The sequence below is a fragment of the Drosophila tropicalis genome, unplaced genomic scaffold (assembly GCF_018151085.1).
Source record: "Drosophila tropicalis isolate 14030-0801.00 unplaced genomic scaffold, ASM1815108v1 contig_393, whole genome shotgun sequence".
Lineage (NCBI taxonomy): Eukaryota > Metazoa > Arthropoda > Insecta > Diptera > Drosophilidae > Drosophila > Drosophila tropicalis.
This window is the reverse complement of record NW_027172855.1, coordinates 3788254-3808478: the sequence shown is the minus strand read 5'-3', so window position 1 is coordinate 3808478 and position 20225 is coordinate 3788254. Positions and strand designations below refer to the sequence as shown.

At 34.8% G+C, this 20225-nt stretch overlaps 3 protein-coding genes across 4 annotated transcripts; all 3 read left to right on the top strand.

Moving 5' to 3' along the window:
* The first annotated feature begins 453 nt into the window (after positions 1-453).
* LOC137572621 (embryonic polarity protein dorsal-like) lies at positions 454-16686 on the top strand. The gene is made up of 10 exons (XM_068284368.1): positions 454-471; positions 1707-1788; positions 10330-10698; positions 10769-10947; positions 11008-11402; positions 11471-11549; positions 13987-14091; positions 15402-15464; positions 15536-16200; positions 16272-16686. Exons 3-10 carry the CDS (start codon positions 10349-10351, stop codon positions 16524-16526), a joined length of 2091 nt encoding a protein of 696 aa, XP_068140469.1. The 5' UTR covers positions 454-471; positions 1707-1788; positions 10330-10348; the 3' UTR covers positions 16527-16686.
* On the top strand, positions 11555-13979 carry LOC137572971 (embryonic polarity protein dorsal-like; the record flags this gene model as incomplete). The annotated part of the gene is made up of 1 exon (XM_068284834.1): positions 11555-13979. A coding segment is annotated over one exon (1896 nt), but the record flags the coding sequence as incomplete, so codon positions are not given.
* Positions 16687-17407: 721 nt separating the features above from the next.
* On the top strand, positions 17408-19425 carry LOC137572835 (girdin). 2 transcript variants are annotated; one of them, XM_068284677.1, is made up of 4 exons: positions 17408-17725; positions 17780-18341; positions 18412-19050; positions 19100-19425. In XM_068284677.1, the coding sequence occupies exons 1-4, from the start codon at positions 17556-17558 to the stop codon at positions 19238-19240; spliced, it is 1512 nt and encodes a 503-aa protein (XP_068140778.1). In that variant the 5' UTR covers positions 17408-17555; the 3' UTR covers positions 19241-19425. The 2 variants fall into 2 exon arrangements, with proteins under 2 accessions (XP_068140778.1, XP_068140779.1); XM_068284678.1 differs by having other exon boundaries at positions 17411-17725; positions 18412-19043.
* The last annotated feature ends 800 nt before the right edge of the window (positions 19426-20225 follow it).

The following is a 20225-nucleotide window of genomic DNA, read 5'->3' as shown; positions in this document are numbered from 1 at the left end:
GTCGTAGTGGGGTCACAATAAAGAACAGCAACAATTCAACATTTTCATTCATAAAAGCGGCGGAAAAAGAGCTTTTCCCCTATATGTATGAGTCACTTGCTGCCGTCACACTGTAAGAAATTATGTATGAGTTTACTTTAACAATGGCGTTGATTGTCTTGAGGACGTGACTCAGCTCAGATTCATGAGTTTTGTGACGTCATAAAGTCGCTCTTAAGATCTCTCTCTCTGTGTCGGTCTCTTAAGCCTTGCTTCAAGTGCTTTTGGTTAAAACTTCAAGCCGAAAAGCTCTTTTTTATTTTTTCTGCGGTAATCTTTTTTTTTGAAATGGCGTCTACGATATGAACGTGTTTTGTTGTTGTTGTTGTTTTTTCTTTTTGTTTTTTGTTATTTGTTAGTCGGTATCGTTTAGTCTTCTATATGCTGGCATCGTGATCGGGTCGATCGCTAACGAAAGTCGTTAACTTATTCGTATGTGTGTATTTGTGTTTTTTAGTTTTATTTAACCTTTTTTCTTAAAAAAAATATAATATATAATCATACGCGCGTGAATAAAAAGCTCTCGCTCTCTCTCTCTCTCGCTCTCTCTTTACTCTCCTTTCCCAAAAAAGACTCTCTCAAGTGCAAAACCTGTGTCTTGTGCATGCTAGATAAAAAATAAAAATAAAATGGAAAACTAAAAAAAAAAAAAGAAGGTGCATAAAAAATTGAAATTGTCATTGGCTCAAAGGTTTCACCAGACACTCTCACACACACACACACACACCGCACAACGAAATTATTTTTACAATGCTCACAATTTTCGTTCGATTAGATTACAGCAAAAAGGCATTGGGAGTATTTTGTAATTAAGCCATGTGGTTGTTGTTGTTGTTGTTTTGGTGGTTGGAGTGAGAGGAGAAAGAGTTAGAAAATGCCATTAAAATAAATTAAATCCGCCGCCACTGGTTCAATAAAAACAAAATCATGTTGATGATGACGATGATGATGATGATGATGTTGAGGATGATGATCGCATATAGCTTATAAAGCCCGGAATTCCCCATAAGAAATCCAGACGTCATTATAAAAGCGCGCGCGCTCACTTTTGGCCATCTCTCTCCCTCTTTCTATCTCACTTACGTTATTTATCTCTCCCTCTCTCCCTCTTTTTCTTTCTTATGCTCCCACACACTAATACATACATATTCGCTGTATTATCTGGCTCTCGCTTTCGTCTAGAAAAAAAAAAAAACAACAACATAGAAATAGAAACCTACAACAACTCGGTTTCTTACCTTACTTATTTACCAGCCCCTACATCACCTCCCCCTCCCACACCACGAAATTTATGGAATTTCGATTATCGCACTCTTCTTTCTAAAACCTGAGAAAATTGAGCCAAACTATCAAAATATTTCTTAAAATATTTACTAAATAATAATAAATAATCAACAAAACCAGTTTCCGTAATACTATTTGTGTTGTACCATTATATCCTATATACATATATATATAAATCGATTATTTTATTTAATCGTTAGTTTGTTGCTTATATATTATTATTATTATTGTTCAACTAATTTACATAACGACCCACAATTTTTTTTCTCACTTACTGGTTTATCAACTACAAAAAAAAAAAAAAAAAAATTGTTTAGTGAAAAACGTGAAAAATACAACAAAAAAAAAAAAAAATAATATTTAATACCAAGTGCTATTTTTAGGTGATTTGAATAATATTTAAATATAAAAATACACAACACTCGATGTCTACACAAAAATAGTTTAATTAACTCTTTGATTAAGGTGAGTTGAAAATACATTATTAAGTAATTAAGGTTTCTGAAAATGAGCTGAAAATTTCACAAGTTGGATGCCACATTATTTATTTTAATATGTTTCTTTGGAAAACTTCTTAATGAAATAAAGTCTTTTATTAAGAATCAAAATTTAGGAAATTCCTTTGATAAAAACGAGTTTCAAAATCGTTTTTTAGTTTTCTTTATAATAAAAACTAATAGATGTTGAATATCTATAACAGATTTTCCAATTACCCTAGAAAAATAATATATTTTGATTGCCTAGAACCAAAAATACAAATTTTTTAACTTTGCCAATCACTAAATTAAAAGTTTGCCCTACTATTTACCACTAAAAAGAGTCGAAGGTCTTGTAGCTAGTACTCATTGTTTTTTTTTCCTTTAGGTCTAGTATTAATTACTTTATCTAAAATTGTAAATAAATAAATAAATTACCACTAAAATTTGGGGTTTTACCTCTATTGACCGTTAAAATTTCGTATATATGCTTGTAAAGGCTTAAAAATATATACATAGGTCCACTTTGGTGTTTACTAATTTAAAATGCAATTTTTGATAAATTATCTTTCATTGTGATTTGTAAGATTGAAGTTCATTTTTCAAATTGTAATTCCCAAATTTTGGAAGTAAAAATAAACTACTTATAAATCTCAATGAAATAAATCAATATGAAACTTTGCATTATTCCTATTTGACTTGACATTGAGTCATTTTCCCAATGCTGGGGCTTACTCAAAACTTTGTCAAATTCTGCATTTAATATGGAAAACCAAAAAGTCAGTATCGATTCTTAGTTATCTTGTGGTGTTTTCACCAAAAATTGCTTCCAGTGTAAGAGCCGGGTAAAAAGCTTACTATATATCGTGTACATGTGGGCATTTGTATATGGTGAGTATTTACCGCCTTTACCCCCCCCCCCCCGCCTCACACACCCTCTATAAATGCGTATTAAATAATCTACCGTTTGCATTAAACGATAAACTGAAACAATAACTAAAACACCTGTGTACATGGGCTGAGTGTAGTTTGTTGTTGTTCAACTTGTGCCTGTTCTGAAAGTTCTCGGCACGAGAGCCCAGACAAGAGTTGGGGGGGAAAGAAGAAGAAGAAAGTAACAACAATTTTGTCAAATTAACCAAAAATAGGCGACTGTGAGATACCCATTAGAAAGTAAATGTGTTAGGTATTCAATATTCCCAGTTGTTGTTTTGGATATGATGAACCAAACCCTCTTGAGTATTCATATACTGGGAATGTGTCGAATTTTCCATGTTATCCAATATACCCATTCTAGTGTGTACGACTACTGGGTATAAAAAGCTTTAGCTTCTTCAATACGCGTTCGGCAAACACTTGCAGTTCGTTGGGCCAGTCAAAAATATGTCTAGAATTTCCAATTTCAATTCATTCTAAGATCGACTCGATGTGCTAACGGTTGTGTTGTCGTCGGGAAAACTTTCGTTTCAATTTATTATTGTTTTGTTCGCGAGTGCGAGAGTTTATTTTTTGTAAAGCAAACTTTGCTTAATGAAATAAAACAGAAATTGTATATAAAAAAATTAATACCCATTTCGTTTGTGGTATTTGTGGAAACAAAGTTGAAGAATAATAATGAAATAAAATAAGTTACATAGAACTATTTAGTCATGGCTTAGCCTGGTGCTTGAGTTTAAATTGCAGGTAATTATGAACAGGCTTTTTAAGGCTAATTCGAGGTGCCTGTAAAATGCAAAAACCGGCTGCTACTTTTGCTGCTGACTCATATTCAATATTTAAACTTTGTGTTAAAAAGTAGCAACAACAAGAAATAACGTAAAAAATGTGAAAATTTCGCAAGTCATCAAAACTATGTATATATATACAAGCAAACGTATCTGTATAAAAAATAGTTAACATTAGAGAGAGTGCAAGGGAGAGAGAGAGAGATCTAAAGGCCAAGTCAATAGGAGAACCAACATTCTTGGAACTTTCCCAATATGCTAAAATCAAGGTCTGATAGACACCTTCGCCGCCCCCCTCTCTTCTAGCCGCTGGAAAACATCAATCATCAGATATATACATATATATATGTATATAATATTAAATTGTATTTAATACCCAGTCGTACATGTGAAATGGCAGTACTTAAGGTGATAGAAAAAATAAAATATCTACACTATATAGTGCTTTGTACATATATAGAATTGGGATCTGAGATAAGATATGAAGTACGTGTTCATGTAATTTATAGATTGAACTCTAATTGATAAAAAAGTTGCTCTACAAATATTATGTATTCATATAATGTTATGCATATAACTATGAATCATGAGTGATATAATGTTCAGATATTTTGTGATTAATTCGTTATCCTATCGATTACTCAATCCGTTTGGTTAGTGACAAATTTCAAACTTATATCTCCATTGATTTTCCAATTACTCAAAAATTCTCTCAGTTGCAACCAATTCGAAATGATATTTGGATAGTAGTCAATTTGGAGCTAGTTCCATCGATTTGTCAGCGTATAATTTTTATTGTGTTTTATTTAAGCTGTAAATTGCTTGACGCCAATAATCGTTAAAAAATTTCATCCACAAAAACCAAAAAAAAAAAAAAACATTGGCGCCGTCTCGATCTTTGGTTGTTCGTTTTAACCAACTCCTCGACTAGTTAGAACTTGTTTTCATTCTGGGCAAAATCTTTTAAGAATTTGCTTCCACTTTGATGTTGATCTTAATCTTAATTTGTAGTGCTGGCGCCAAAACAACTAAATTTGGAGAAGAGGAGGGAAGAAAGAACTAGTTGGAGTAGAAATTGTATAAAATTTGCATAAGATTAAATGTTTAAATGAAATGTTTTGGCTTGAAAGAGCTCTTCAACAGCCGATAACTATCTGAAGGGTAAACTTTCATTAATCAATTTTATGGTTTGCATTTTTATTATTGATATTTTGGCAAACAATTTATCAAATATTTGTCTTTATATTTTTTGGGGATTGCATTTCAATTGACGTTATCATTGCCCACTTTCTTATCATCGATTTAGTATAGGTAGGATAGGATATACATATATAGGTATTTACTATCAGTTCAAATGTTATACGCATTTAGAACCATATCTACTTAAACGGTAGCTTATCTACTATTGTTTATATCTAAATACGTAAATACGCTAATACTATTAATAGAGTTCCCACTGAATGACCAAGTTGACCATGTGTTAGAATTAAAATTGAAAAATATTTCATGTCAAGCGAAAAAACTGTAAACTTCCCACAAATTTCTATATTGATCATACTCTATTCCCATAATTCTTAAACTGTATGTTGCTAACCGATAAAACATAGTAAAATTCTGCAAATTTTTTAAAAATAGATTTCAAATTTATTGATTTTACATAACAAATTGGAAGTTTCATAAAATTTGTCAAAGATTGCTCCCAAAAGTATGCATTAGGGAAATATTCTTCCCCCAAATGTCAAACATTTTGGTATTACAATGAAATTAAATTTTTAAACAGATTCTTTGAATCCATTTTGCATACTTTAGGGGGCATTTTCATACCCATTGCAATGCCTTGCCCACCTTTGTACAATGCAATGCGAAAAAGGTGGATAGAAACGTTCTAAAAATCTATATTGAAAACTTGATTAGGAAAAAGAAAACTTGACTTTTATTTGGTAATTAGATCACTCGGGGTAACTGACCTACATACATAACTTGATTGACTGTATATTGATAAATATTGTTATAGCAGATCATTTATATCCACTCAATAATTTTTTTGGTTTATGAACCTAAGGAAACACGCGTTTTGTGAATGATTCGTTTTTGCTTTTAATATTTGGGCACACGAGCGAATTCCTAGCATATCCGAAAATTTCAAATACAACCAAAGAATGAATCATGAATTTCTTGGAAATATGTTTTCATAATATACATTTTTGTTTATACATTTTTATCGTCTCTGCACATTTGTACAATTATGAACTGGCGCCAAGAAAACGAAAAGAAAACTCTCTGCGAAAAGAACCAACAACCTGAAGGCAAAGAAAAGATTGACAAATGTCGTGTTATTGTTCGGAAAATGTTGACCGGAAATGCCATTATAAGCCAGATGCCTTTAAATAAACAACCTTCAATTAAATGCATTCATCTAACGTTTACCTTTGCCTGCAATTTTCACCTTGGCATCTCTTTTTGGATATATTTCGTATAATCAAATTTTTTGTATGGTTTTTTCTTGATTTTGTTGAATGAATTTGTGAATTATTTCTCAAGCATTGTGAGTCAACATTTGGAATTTATATATGTACATACTTGCTCTGTTGTGTATACATACATTCGCATTGATTGTTTTGAAAAATCTTTACAGATATTATGTATTTAGGTGCTTATGTGTAGAGAGTTCTTTAACCCTTTACCATTCTTGATGAACACTTTTTTTTACGATATAGTTTAATGATTTTTGGTGAACCACGTGCCAAGATCTTTTATATCGATCGAACATTTGGCTATTAACACAAGTTTCTGTACAAAGTTTATTGACATCAATAATTCAATTTTCTTTTCGTCTAGTAAATGAATACACAAGAAAATGTTTAAGAGTGACTAACATTAAAAAGTTGAAGTACATTGGAAAGAAAAGTAACAACAATACTAGGAACTAGATTAAACAATATTCAAAAATTAAAATTTGTCTTAAAAATACTTCCAAATATATTGTAAAACATAAGTTAGTGTAAAGTTAAGTCTCCATTGAATGGATAATACACTTTTTCTTACATACTACTTATAGGTTATTTTCAAATTTCCCTGAAAATTTGGGAAAACTGCAAAAATTGAGCAAATTCTTTGAAAGCGAGCAATAAATACATATATACGAGAACCTACATGAATCTACATATATATATGTTTGATATATACACAAGCATAAAAGATATATGTATTTAACAAATAAAAATTATAAAAGTATAATAAAAAAAGATGTGAAAAATGTGAAAAACAAAAATAGAAGAAAGCTTCTTTCTACATATATTCTTTCGATGACAAAACTTTTTCGCTTTAGCGTTGATAAAAACTTTTATTTTCGAAAATGATCCGATTCAGTGTTCAGCCTTTAGGCGAGAGCTCTAGACGTGTGCGTTCGATCAAGAAAATATATCAGACAACGCGTGAATATAGTGGATATATATATACTTATTATACAAATACCAATACATTAAACCCTATATATAGAATAAATATATATTTTTTTCCGGACCTGTGTAAACCGGTGAAAACTGACACACTGACATCTGTGTGTGTGTGTGTGTGTGTGTGTGTGAATATTTATTGTGTATTTGTACTTACAATTAGTGACAAAATAAAATATAAATTCTCTGGTAATTATCATTTTTTGAAACCAAAATTTCTCTGATAGAGAATACTGTGGGTCAAAAAGTCTTTTCCGAAGAAAGTTGATAACAACTTTCTATAGAAAATAAATCATCTAAATAAATTCTATCAACAATTCAATTTCACTTTTCAATAACATCAAAGTAAAACATATTTTATACAGTGATGTAATACTTTCCTTCAATGATTTTGAAATTGAAATTTCTTTTTGCCCAACATTTTTCGAGAAATGACAGGCACATTTGGTATGACGTGCAAAATTTTTTGGTTTTTTTGGCCAAAAACTGTGAAATACAAATGAATTATTGGTAGTGCCACTAACATTGTGTGTGTGTGTGTGTGTGTTTAAAAAGTTTGGCCAAAAATAGTCTTGTTTTCAGTTGATTAATTTATTAAGTCTGCTTGTTATAAGTATATGAGCCTTAAAACTGTTTGATATGATTAAAAACAACACACGCCATGGAAAAATATTTTGATTTCATTTCTAATTGATGATCAGAAATTGAAGAAGACAACATCTGACAGCAATTTCAATGTATAATGATTTATATATTAAAATGTTTTTACATTTAGTTTAGTATCAAGATTCTAGATTTATACCAATCAAAGGGTATTCCCTTGAATATTTATTTATTCATTGCGATCTTTGCAATATGCAAATCAATTTGTTAATTAATTCATCAGCCAAACTCAAGGAAATACCCTAAAAATATAAAACACACGATCTCATTTATCCCCAAGTTGAGTTTGAAAAATTCCCAAGCATTTTCCTTTTGAATTCTAATCAAATATTTACTTGAAGTTTTTTTCTAAAATCTTTAAATCCGTTTTGGATGTCTCGTAAAGAATTTTATTTGCTTTAGCTAACTTTGTTTAGTTTAACTAATTAGAATTTGAAATATCCATAGGGTTTTTAGTCTAGGTACTGGAGAAAATATATTCCAAATAATCTGGATATAAGAGGATATAAGTTTCCGTTTTGATTAGTAATCTTCTTTAAACAAGATCCACGTCATATTTTAAAATTTGTTTAAATGTGTGACTCACATGTTTAATACTTTTATATAGACATCTTATATATACATACATGGAAATGGAAAATCGAGCAAAATAATAAATATATAGAGATATGAGGATATATTCTAGCACATAAACTTGATCTATGTAAAAAATCAAAGAAAATAAAAGGTTTTTATTCTTCTTAGATTTCAAAATAATAATGTTTAGATATTAAATATAATTAAGTAAGATTACTTAACCCGATCAAAATGGAATAAATATGAGATTATATTCAAGAATTAATTGGTTTTTTAAAAAAAGTTATACATTACATATTGGAAACTGTTTGGAGATGTAAATTTAATATTAATTTTAACAGTGAAATGATAAGATTCTTTATTTTAACTAGAACGAATTGAATCATGTAGAAGATTATAAGATTCTTAAGGATTGTATTTTTATGTAAATTTCATTCTCTTTTTCAATATGATTTCCAACCATTGGCCAAGTCTGAGGCTGTTGCTGGTTCTACCCCATGCCGTAGTAGACTATTGCAGACCAAGACATGGTCTTGGTCATTTTTGTTGTCTTTCGGCAGCCATTGACGTATATTCTTTTAATGGCAGACCAATGTCTAGACGTTGACAAAAATTGAAAGTCTGAGGTCATAGAGCTACTTAGTCTTCCAACGACAAGCGGGCCAGAATTGTTGCTCGATCATTGATAAAACGCCAATTTTGTGGCGTATGGAATCGTTGAACAAAAAAAAAAAAAAAAAAAAGCTTTGAGGTGGCCAGTTTTGGCGAGAAACGAACTATATATATGTATATACATATGTATGTACATTTGTGTCTATATGTTTGCATATATGTATTAACTGATGGACCATAGAGAAAAAAACATACTCTCAGAGCTGCTGCGAGTTACGCAAAATGTTATTTTTAAATGCGCGTCCGGAGGTATTGCGGCTCGACCGGACTAGACCTGGCCAGACGCAGCTAACATGTGTTCCAAATGCATCCATCGATTGCATTGGACTTTTGATATATGTATACTTTTAATGACCCCCGAAATGTGCAAATATTGTGTCTCCCCTCCCCGCTGATCACCAGTTGGGTGGCCATCAACGACCTAAGAGAAGAGACTTCTTTTCATCATTCATTTTTAGTTGATTGCTGGACTTCTGACGAATCGGTGCGTTGATTTAGTCATAATCTCGTGCAAAACGTGCATCATTGTACATATAAAAAGAGAAAACTGTTACAAATGCGAATCATTCAGATGTTTGTAACATTATTTATAAAGAGAGTTTGTAATACATATTGAAAATGGAATCGTCTTGTACTTCATCGCTATATATTCCAAAATAAAGACATAAATAGGGTCCATTGTGAAGGAGAAGAGAAATTCAAAGATGAAAAACCAATAAAATTGTATATTTTTATAGAGAGATAGATAGGAATCCATATTCTAATAACGAGAAATATATCCAATTTGTTATTAATTTAAAAAAAAGTCATGTTTAACAGTTTTTCCAAGTCATTTTCCCATACAAGGATCAATCGAAAGAATTAATGACATTAAATATTCATAAAAAAGATTTTAGGAGTCTCAAATCATTTAAGTTAGGCGGGGAATCGAACTGAAATATTAAATTTTCAGCAGTCAATTTGTTTCGTTACTGAAATCGACCTTCTATCCATTTATTTTGGAATCCAAAGCGGTCGAGAAAATAAAAATGAAATTCTAATACAACAAAGTGGTTCTATTTGGCGAGCCTTTGCTGTAAGCATATATAATTTAATGAGACTATATTTTGCAGAAATTAAATCATAGTACAAAACAAAACATATACATATATATTTCTGTAAATAAGTATTGTGGCATTATTTTTGGTATAATGCACTCATCGTCATCATTTGACGGGCAACTTAAAAGACTTTTCGTCATAGATTGCCAAGAATTTGAGCAAGTGAAAGATGAAAGGAACTTTCAGACACGATTCAATCATCTTTCGTTTTAGCAAACAAATATCTTTCATGTAATCAAGTAAAACTTATATTAATAAGGTCATAACTAAAGGAGGAAATATTATAAAAGATACAATCCAATCCAATTCAAAAATGATTTTCTTTTTCTGTATTTTTCAGTTGATATTTTGCTCTCGAAATGTTTCCAAATCAAAGTAATGTGGGCGCTGCTGGCCCTGGACCTGATGGCCAGACCCTTAACTATAATGGACTGCCTCAGCCATCGCAGCAGCCTCAGCAGCAGCAGCAATCGCAGCAATTGACACAGTCTGCCAAGAATGTGCGAAAGAAACCCTATGTAAAGATCACAGAGCAGCCGGCTGGCAAGGCCTTGCGTTTTCGTTATGAGTGCGAGGGTCGTTCGGCTGGTTCCATACCCGGTGTTAATTCCACTCCCGAGAATAAAACTTATCCAACCATAGAGATTGTCGGCTACAAGGGACGCGCCGTTGTGGTGGTCTCTTGTGTCACAAAGGACACGCCATATCGGTGAGATTTTTGCGAAAAAACATTGTGACTTTAGTTTAATCCTTTTTCTAATTTTTTGTTTGTTTTGCAGTCCTCATCCGCACAATCTTGTTGGCAAAGAAGGCTGTAAGAAGGGAGTCTGCACTCTGGAGATAAATAGCGAGACAATGCGCGCTGTATTCAGTAATTTGGGTATACAATGTGTTAAGAAAAAGGATATTGAAGCAGCGCTCAAGGCACGCGAGGAGATCCGAGTCGATCCGTTTAAGAGTAAGTTGGAAATTTCATAAGGAATATTCTATTCTGACTTCGCACTTCCGTTTCTTTTAGCCGGCTTCTCGCATCGTTTCCAGCCCTCAAGTATTGATCTGAACTCGGTTCGCTTGTGCTTTCAAGTGTTTATGGAGAGCGAGCAGAAGGGCCGTTTCACATCGCCCCTGCCTCCGGTTGTATCTGAACCCATATTCGATAAGAAGGCCATGTCCGATCTGGTCATTTGTCGCCTGTGCAGTTGCTCGGCAAGTGTTTTGGGCAATACACAAATCATATTGCTGTGCGAAAAGGTGGCCAAAGAGGATATCTCAGTGCGTTTCTTTGAGGAGAAGAACGGACAGAGTGTTTGGGAGGCTTTCGGTGATTTTCAACACACAGATGTCCATAAGCAGACTGCCATAACATTCAAGACCCCGCGATATCATTCTATTGAGATTACGGAACCGGCTAAGGTACATCTTTACTTTACACATTTCTCTACCATTAGTTAGACTGAACAATTTTTTTATATGCTATGTAGGTGTTCATACAGCTGCGTCGGCCATCGGATGGTGTTACCAGCGAGGCATTACCCTTTGAATATGTGCCATTGGATTCAGGTAAACATACGTTCTGGAATCTGCATCGTCATCTGAAGCGTAAGCCGGATGAAGATATATTTCAGCAAATACTTTCATTGGATACTAAGCGAGAGGCGCCAAGAATTGAGGTCATTGATTTAGATACACCGCATCTTGTGGAGAACTATGATCACGATTTGCCACAGTTGCCGGTCACGGAAATAGAGCAAGAATTAGAGCTGCAAGAAAAGGAATTCCAAGGATTAGAGTTGCAAGAGCCGGAATTGAACGTAGTTGATCAAATTCCTGCCGATATGGAAGCAGCCGATGCTGATGCCGAGGCAGAAGCGGAAGCGGAACGAGTGCGTTCAGAACAGGAGAAAGAAATTGACATTATAATTGATGAAAAAGTGCGTGAGTTGGAGCAACTTGGTTTGGAGCAACAGCTGGAACCACGTCCATTGTCTGCAAATGATAAAATCAACGAATGGATGAAATCCAGTGAGTTCGAACAGCAACCACATGAGCCAAGTCCTCCCGCTGTGGATGGTCAAAACGATGCTGTGGATGCTGTTGTCGAGGAATCTCAACTGGAGATTACGGATGAGGATAAAACATTAAATGAACTTCTCGAACAAGTGGCCGAATTGGATGAAATCTATACAGATTATAAAATCCAAAGGGATACCTATAGAAATACCATACAAAATGAATTGGATAGTTTGGATAAACGTCCACCACTTCAAGTGGAGGAGAGTTTTGATGATGCCGCTACCTATACGAGTTTGCAAATTGCTTTTAAGAATCCTGTAATTATACCAATGGATGATATTATGCCACCAACGCCACCAATGTCACAATGTGCTCCGGAAGATGCTCAGCATTATGATCCTGTTGAGGTTAATTCCCAAAAGGGCAATGAGAACTTGGTAAACTCTTCACGTCCTGAGGCAGAAAAGGTTCCTCCTTTGCCTCCGAAGAGATTGCGAAAACAGGATAGCAATGCCGAGAATCGTTCCATTGAGGCAAATGGCAATGATGAGTGCGTTGTCCCGCCACCGCGTGAGAAGCCTCGGTTGCCGCCTCCCGTAATACATCCTCGGATGTCGGAACTGACGGCGCCCACAAAGAGTTTGCCACCCGCTCCGACTGCCGCCAAAGAGAAGAATCCAAATTTTAATACTCTACCGCGACAAAAGAAACCTGGTTTCTTTTCGAAAATCTTCAATCGTAGAAAGAGCAAACCCGATTTGAGTCAAAACAGTAAAAGTTGTGTACAATTGAATGCCCCTGGCACTGAGGCAAGTGTCCGCTCGTTCAATTCGCAAGACCCATTGCGTTCCTCAGTCCGCTCAACCAAGTCTTCAGGAGCTCAAGCCTTGCAGCAGTCCAACAAATCTCTCAATACCAGTCCTGTTAAAAGTGGCAAAAAACCCGGCTCCGCAAAGACAGGCAAACCTGTTGGTCGTAGTGTTAGCAGTGTGTCGGGCAAAAGACCCGGCTATCTGAATGCTGATGTTGTTCACATACCATTGAAGGGTGACAGTGCCAACAGTTTGCCTCATCATCAACCAAACGAGGCGTACTCGAATTCGAGTACGATTACCGTGGGTGGCAATCTAGACAGACGCACTGCATCGGCTCTCCAGCTTGCTGATATCCCCATCAGCGAGGGCGGCATGGAACTGGTGGCCATTGCCGATCGTCAGAGTTTACACAATTTGGTTAACTCAATTGAAGCGCATTTCAATGTTAAACTGGATCCCAATTTGGATCTCACCGAAGCGGAACACTTTGCCCTGTACACAAGTGTACCACCTCAGGCGACGGCCAGTGAATTTGATGAGAACTCTGCGTATTATGCTCCAGTAGATGCTGGAGAGATTTTAACCCCCGACGAGGTGGCCAAGCGTTTAGCGGCGGCCAACAAAATAAACTAGGCACTCGAAACGAAAAGGCCATCGAATTTGATTATATCCTTAGTACTTTTAAATTTTTGTTACGAGTAATCCAACGACTGCATGAGAAAACCAAATGGATTTTTTTTTTGTAATATTTGGAGTAGAGAATCTCCATCCTGGAACCAAAAGAGTCCCATACCTGGGAGAGTCCTTCTATATAGATTAGAGTATATGAAGGCTCTCCTTACAATCAATTGTATTTGTATTTGATTTTAGATCCAAACATATTGGTATTTGGTAATTTGTAAGCGATGTAAATCAAAGTTGTAACCATCGCAAAAACCTAAAAAGAAAAAAAGAAATTGTTTTTCTAGGCAGCATCCTGCTGATATTTGTCATGAGGTCCATTAAAAACATTAAAGGACACTCTCAAAAATTGTGTACTTAAAAGTGGAAAAGTCTGTGCTGAATCGAATATTTTTTTTAATTGTTGTATTGGCAAGACTTTTGCGCTCACGTTTGGGTAATAAAATACCAGGCAAACTATTTTATCGAAACAAATTTGTTTTTTATAGATCCAGCACATTTGAGGCGAAAACGTCAAAAGACTGGCGATGCCATGCACTTATTACTGCAACAACAGCAGAAACAACAATTACAGAATGATCATCAGGATAGTAGTAAGTTTTCAATGATTTTTTTCTTGGTTTACCTACCTATGGTTAATTCTGGCGAATCTAAAGATATAAAATGAGGTTAATAACACCCCTAAAGTATGCAATATGCAGTGCAAGTCATCATTGAGTGTCCTTTAGATAAAACTTTGTCTTTAAATGGCATTTTCAATTCACAGGACCAAACCAAAAATGACAAAAAAGTTCTTCAACTGTCTATTGCATACTTTGGGGGGCACATTTTCCCTCATTTTGCATTCCTAGATCCAACTTTGGTGGTGTTTTTGGGTATATTATCTAAATGGTGATGGTTCTACCGTTGTTTTTCTTACTGTGTGTGTGTGTGTATGTCTGGCGTCCAGTGTTTTATATGATGGTGTTGGTTTATTAAGAGGTTCTAAACATTGAAACTCTTTGATAAATAAACCTTTTTAAAGGTTTTTGTATTTGTTATTTTGGGTTTAACGCCCAAGGGCCCAAATCCCTCCAAAAGAAACTTTGTCGAACTGCTGCTGCTGCTGCTCCTTATGGGTATTTTTTTCCAGCAGCAACTTATATTTGTACTTACAAATCAGCTGATCTAACTACCTACCTACATACATATATATACACAAATAAATACACACATAATTTAAATACTCGTAAATCTACCTAAATATTTAATATTTGTCGTACACCAAAGACTTAACTTAACGAGTACTCGTATCGAATAGACTATTAGAAAATGTTAGAGCCAATGCAAAATTTTGAAAAATAACGAAATAATCTGCACAAAACTTATATAAATTAGTATAAATACATATATATACACAATATATGTGTTATAAATTGTTGTCCACAAAAAAAGAAACACAAAATTGTCGTCTTTTCTACTAAAAAAAAATTTATAAAATGCGAAAAAAATTTGATATTTTTATAAAACCATAAACCAAAGAAAAAAACAAACAAGCAATCTCAATTAAATTGTTAATAAGATTTTATAAAAAAAAAATATATATATAAAAAATGTAGTACAATAAAAAAAGAAAACTAAAAAAATCATTTGCAGAAGAGTTTTTGTTTTCTATTAAGATGTTAGATTTTCGAAACGTAAGTTTAAAAAAAAAATAATTGCATGACTAAAATAATTTTTAAATATATTTTTGTTTATGTGCTTGTTTTTTATGTTTTTTCTTTGAATACTATTTTGTTTTTTGTTTTTGCTATTTGTTAATGCTGTGGGCTTGTTTTAAATATTAATATTTAATTTGCATTTACTTTTTTTTTTTTCTTTTTACCGCTTATTAATCAAATATTTTGTTTGTTTGCCTAACTAGGACAAAATAACATGAATTGTTGGAATGCGCAAAATATTCCGCCCATTAAAACCGAACCCAGAGGTAAGTACTGGCCATCAGTTTACAATGTTGTCGTGGAGTTAAGGGATTTGTAAACATATCTTCTTACACAGATACCTCACCTCAGCCATTTGGCTTATATAGAGCTCCGCCGGAGCTGACACCTTCGCCTCAGCCGTTGTCGCCATCGAGCAACTATAATCAGAATAGCACACCTTCGCCCTACAACATGCAGGTAGCAGGAGCAGCACCAACGCCCACAAATCCCCAGCTCATGTCACCAAATCATACACAGCAGCAGCAGCAGCAACAGCAACAGCAACAACAACAGCAGCAGCAACAACAACGACAACAATATACTGCTGCAGGCAATCTGGAAATTGGACAGAACTACAATCCATTTGCCCAGCAAGTGATGGCTCAACAACAGCAACATCAACAGCAGCAGCAGCAACAACAACAGCAACAACAGCAGCAACATCAACAGCAACAGCAGCAGCATCAACACCAACAACAGCAACAGTCTCTGCAATTCCATGCCAATCCTTTTGCCAATGCTGGTAATCCTGCCCATTGGGAGACTAAATTCTCACCTGCTGCTGCTGCGGCTGCTGTTGCCGTTGCTGCTGGTACAACGGCAGCTCCCAACAATGCTGTCAGCAGCAATAACGGCAACAATATAAGCAATCTCAATAACCCCTTCACAATGCACAATCTGTTAACTTCTGGAGCAGGTGCTGCCAATAATTTGCAATGGAATTTAACCACAAATCATTTGGTAAGACTTTGACTTTAACATTTCATTTGAAACTAATTCTTCTAATGCTCAAATACCTTGTTTACCCACAGCAAACTCAACAAAATCTGCAGCAGCAGCAACAGCAACAACAGCAACTACAACAGCAGCAACATCCCACGCCCATGCAGCAATACGACAGCAGCAACACCAACAATGTCAATAACAACACAGAGAATGGTCCAACGATCAGTAATTTGCTTAGCTTTGACAGCGAGCAATTGGTACGCATCAACTCCGAGGATCAGCAAATGCTGCGACTCAATTCTGAAGATCTGCAAATATCAAATCTATCAATATCCACATAAAACTGAAACCTTAAATCTTATCTCGGACTTGGTCGTCAGCAAAAAAAAAAAAACAAAACAAAACGAATGGTTGTTAGTTTGATTTTAATTCTGTTTTATGCAAATTGTAATATGTGTGTTTTTAGGTTTAATTACAAATAAATTAATCGTTTTAGAAGTATGCATGTCTACCATGATTTTGTTATACAGTTTTTTAGCTAATTAAGAAAATATACAGAGCCGGATTAAGTCGTGCGGCGCCTGTTGCTATTATACCTTCTGTAAACTTAAGAGTTTTTAAGAATATTCAGAATTTTCACAAAGTTAATCTTGCTCATGCAAAGAATAAACTAAACATTCAGTGTTCAAAACTAGGCGTTGCTCGTGGTATTTGCTTATACTTCTATATGGCTAATTTGGCACTGAAAATATATACATTCCTATCAATATTCTTTTGCAAAAGATTCGACCAACCTTCAGTTTTCGACCATTCAGAAACAACCATTTGGTAATTTCTATTGTTATATTCCAACAATTTTTCAATTGATTACAGATCGCACTTTAGAATCCGAAACTAGATAAAGCTTTTGATCTTGCTGTTTTATGGAGTCTTTAATCTTCAAGGTCTAGACTGATTCTTGATAAGCAGTAACACTTTCTAAGAAGTTGACCAGATTTGAACTTCAAAATCAACCTCAAGGTAAACCCAAAGTAAATAAGACATTTATAGAGTATATCTTATTTAGTGTATAAGATTTCGCTAAGGATGAAATCTCAGATCTGATTCTCTAGAAAAATTGTATCTAAAGATTTTCATTTATTGAACTTTTAGTAGGCTGTGCTTTAACCCTTAGACTTTTGTTTTCCTACATGGTTAAAGATTTTCCAATACATATCATTCTTAAAATCTAACTTCTCTGATCACAACGTAAAAAAAAAAAAAAACAAAAAAATAAAGAAATATCCAAAAATCAGTTATTTGTAATTCCTTTTTTTCTAAACATTTTACTTTCATAAAAAATTTAGTTATAAAAATAGTGAAAAAAGAAAATGCCGTTAAAAAGCCCACGCATACGCCAAAAGGACTTAAAGTCCAGTGGAATACTTGCACACAAAAACAATTCGCCACGTGCTGCCTACAACAAGCCTCTGATTGCCGGTCAGCAACTGAAGAAGCCGCCTAGTTTCAGTCAGCGTGTTCAGAAGACGACAGTCGTGAGGTGAGGTTTATTCATAAGGTTTGGTAAGAACATTTTCGATATACTTTTCTCTAGTTCTGCCGACAAGGAGAACAAGCAAAATAAGCAGTTGCAGTTGGCCAGAGACAAACCCAATGCGATTCTACTAACGCCATCTTCATCCGATAATTCACTGACCACCACTTTCTCACGTGATGGAGGAGCTGTAAGCTATACAATTTTACCATCCAATGATGAAACAAAGGACACGCCTGTGGCTAGCAATGCCATTAAGGATGTCGCAACACCATGTCTATCTGTGTGTTTTCGTTCGCGTAAATCTCTCTCTCAAATAGATTTTAAGGAGGCACTTCGTACTTACAATAGTCAAATGGTTCCACGTTTATCCAATTCCCATGCTGGGAATGGTAATGGTGGGTCATCGAGTTCGTTAACCATTATGCTACTGAAGGAAGCAGATTTGATCTGTCAGACTCGCGAGGTTTTTGAAGTTCAAACGCTTCATAAGATTGGGCGTGATCGTTTCATGCGTCCGGGCAACTTGCGCATCTTTAATACTCTATTGTTGTACCATTCTCGTCGTCAACGGGATGAAATGCGTGTACTTTCTGAGCAAGTGGAAGTCCAAAAACGTGGCGTGAGTATTTCTGAATATGCCCAAGTGTCATAACCTTTCCTTTGCTTACATTTTCATTCGCCTGTTTCAGTTCGTTAAGACCCGAAATAAGTTGCATTTGACCAATGTGATGTTCGCTATGAACGAGCGTTCCAATGAAATCCTCAACAGTCAAGTATTGCAAGCCCAAAAGGATAGTGCCACCCAAAAAGCTTTATATGATGATCTTAATAGTCTATTTCAACTAACCAAGAAAGAGAAGGAACAATTGACTAACAACTTGGCTTCCATGAAAGAGGAAAATGAAAATTTACAAAAAATCCTGGACAGCACACGTAAGGATCTCTTCTATGCCAACACTGAGCAGCGTACCCAATCGGAGAAAATGGCCCGACTCCAACGTGATTATCAGCAGGTTTTACATAAGAATGAGGATTTGCTCGAGCAGGTGGAAATGGACGAGCTTCAGTTGAGAGTTAAAGCGGATACTGTGGGTCTATTGAGCGAAAGTAATGAAACCCTATCAGAACGAATATTGATGTTGGAAAAAGATGTAGAACGTGGCAAACTTGTCTTGCAACAGCAGAAGAAGAAATATTTGGAAAAAATGGCCGTCATTGAAGCCGACTTAAAGCAAAGGACCCAAGCATTGAAAACCGTTCAGAGCTGCTTTGCTGCCACTGTGGGCCAAAGGATTCGCCGCTACTTGAACGAGAGTCAAACGTATCAGGTTCACATAATCGATATGTTACACTTTGTTGCTCACTTAATTCTTCCAGGGACTCCGCCTCGTTTTCGATAAACACCTTCTACCACCGAGACAACATATTGCCCCAAAACTATTTGAATCCCTGGTGATTTGCGACATATTTGCTGGTCAGCAGAAAACCCCCCCACCAGGCTCCCCTTGCGATAGATGACGATGTCTCTGTAATCCTCTTTTGTTTCTCTATTTGAATTGTTTTGTTTAGTTTTTTTGGCTTAAATTTGAATTATTTGTCATTATTAAATTGTTAAACTGACCAGCAAAAATTTGACTTTTATTAACTTTACAAATTGGATTCCTAAATCTATATATACAAATAAAAGTCAATTGATAATCAAATATTCAGAGAAGACATAACTTTCGAAAACACCTCAAATTTACATAGTTACAGATTCAAAAAGTTGAACGGTTTAAGGATTTTGCATTGTACAATTGGATTCAAACGGATCGGATCACAATATCGTATAGCCCCCATACAAACGGCAAAGTCACGATTAGTGTAAAAATAAACAATTTTTGTTTGTTTTGTAAACCTTTTAAAGACTGTTACAAATTTGATTAAGATCGAATGACTATCTCGTAGGAGCAATCGGTCGAAAACTGTGATTTTTTAGGACATTCGACTTAATAGGCAAAAGGTTTGGAAAAGTAGCAAATACGCTTGTGAAAACTTGGCTCACTGGACTTAACTGCATTCTAATATTTTGTTATAAATGGTATTGAAAATCGATTGGAGTCCAAATAACCCACTTTTAGGGCATACAAATTACATAATTTTTTATGGAAATAGTCTAATTGGTTATGATTACTGTAGACATCAAATGAAAGAAACAAAAAATCCCATGAAAACAAATTGGCAATATGAGTTCAAAGCAACAGCAACAATATCCTGTGGTTGTCATTTAGCTCATGTCACTCCTACCCCTCCATCATATGGATGGCCTTTGCTTATTCACATCCGGTGTGTTCCCACACACGCACACAGATACATAGATAGAAAAGGATCCATTTGATTATATATATACGGCTCAATTGCTAAGAAAAATGCTTGCGGCTAGTGAACTCTTCACGCCACATTGGGCGCCAAATGTTTAGTGTTTTTTCTTGTTTGATTTTCATGATTATTTTTGAATGTGAGC

Excerpts from the sequence above, each read along its gene's own strand:
- LOC137572621 (XM_068284368.1), top strand. The coding sequence starts at position 10,349 with ATGTTTCCAAATCAAAGTAATGTGGGCGCTGCTGGCCCTGGACCTGAT. Across the intron at positions 11,403-11,470 it reads AGATTACGGAACCGGCTAAG|GTGTTCATACAGCTGCGTCG; the intron begins GTACATCTTTAC and ends TATGCTATGTAG. Across the intron at positions 14,092-15,401 it reads GAATGATCATCAGGATAGTA|GACAAAATAACATGAATTGT; the intron begins GTAAGTTTTCAA and ends TTGCCTAACTAG.
- LOC137572835 (XM_068284677.1), top strand. The coding sequence starts at position 17,556 with ATGCCGTTAAAAAGCCCACGCATACGCCAAAAGGACTTAAAGTCCAGT. Across the intron at positions 17,726-17,779 it reads CAGAAGACGACAGTCGTGAG|TTCTGCCGACAAGGAGAACA; the intron begins GTGAGGTTTATT and ends ACTTTTCTCTAG. Across the intron at positions 19,051-19,099 it reads ACGAGAGTCAAACGTATCAG|GGACTCCGCCTCGTTTTCGA; the intron begins GTTCACATAATC and ends TAATTCTTCCAG.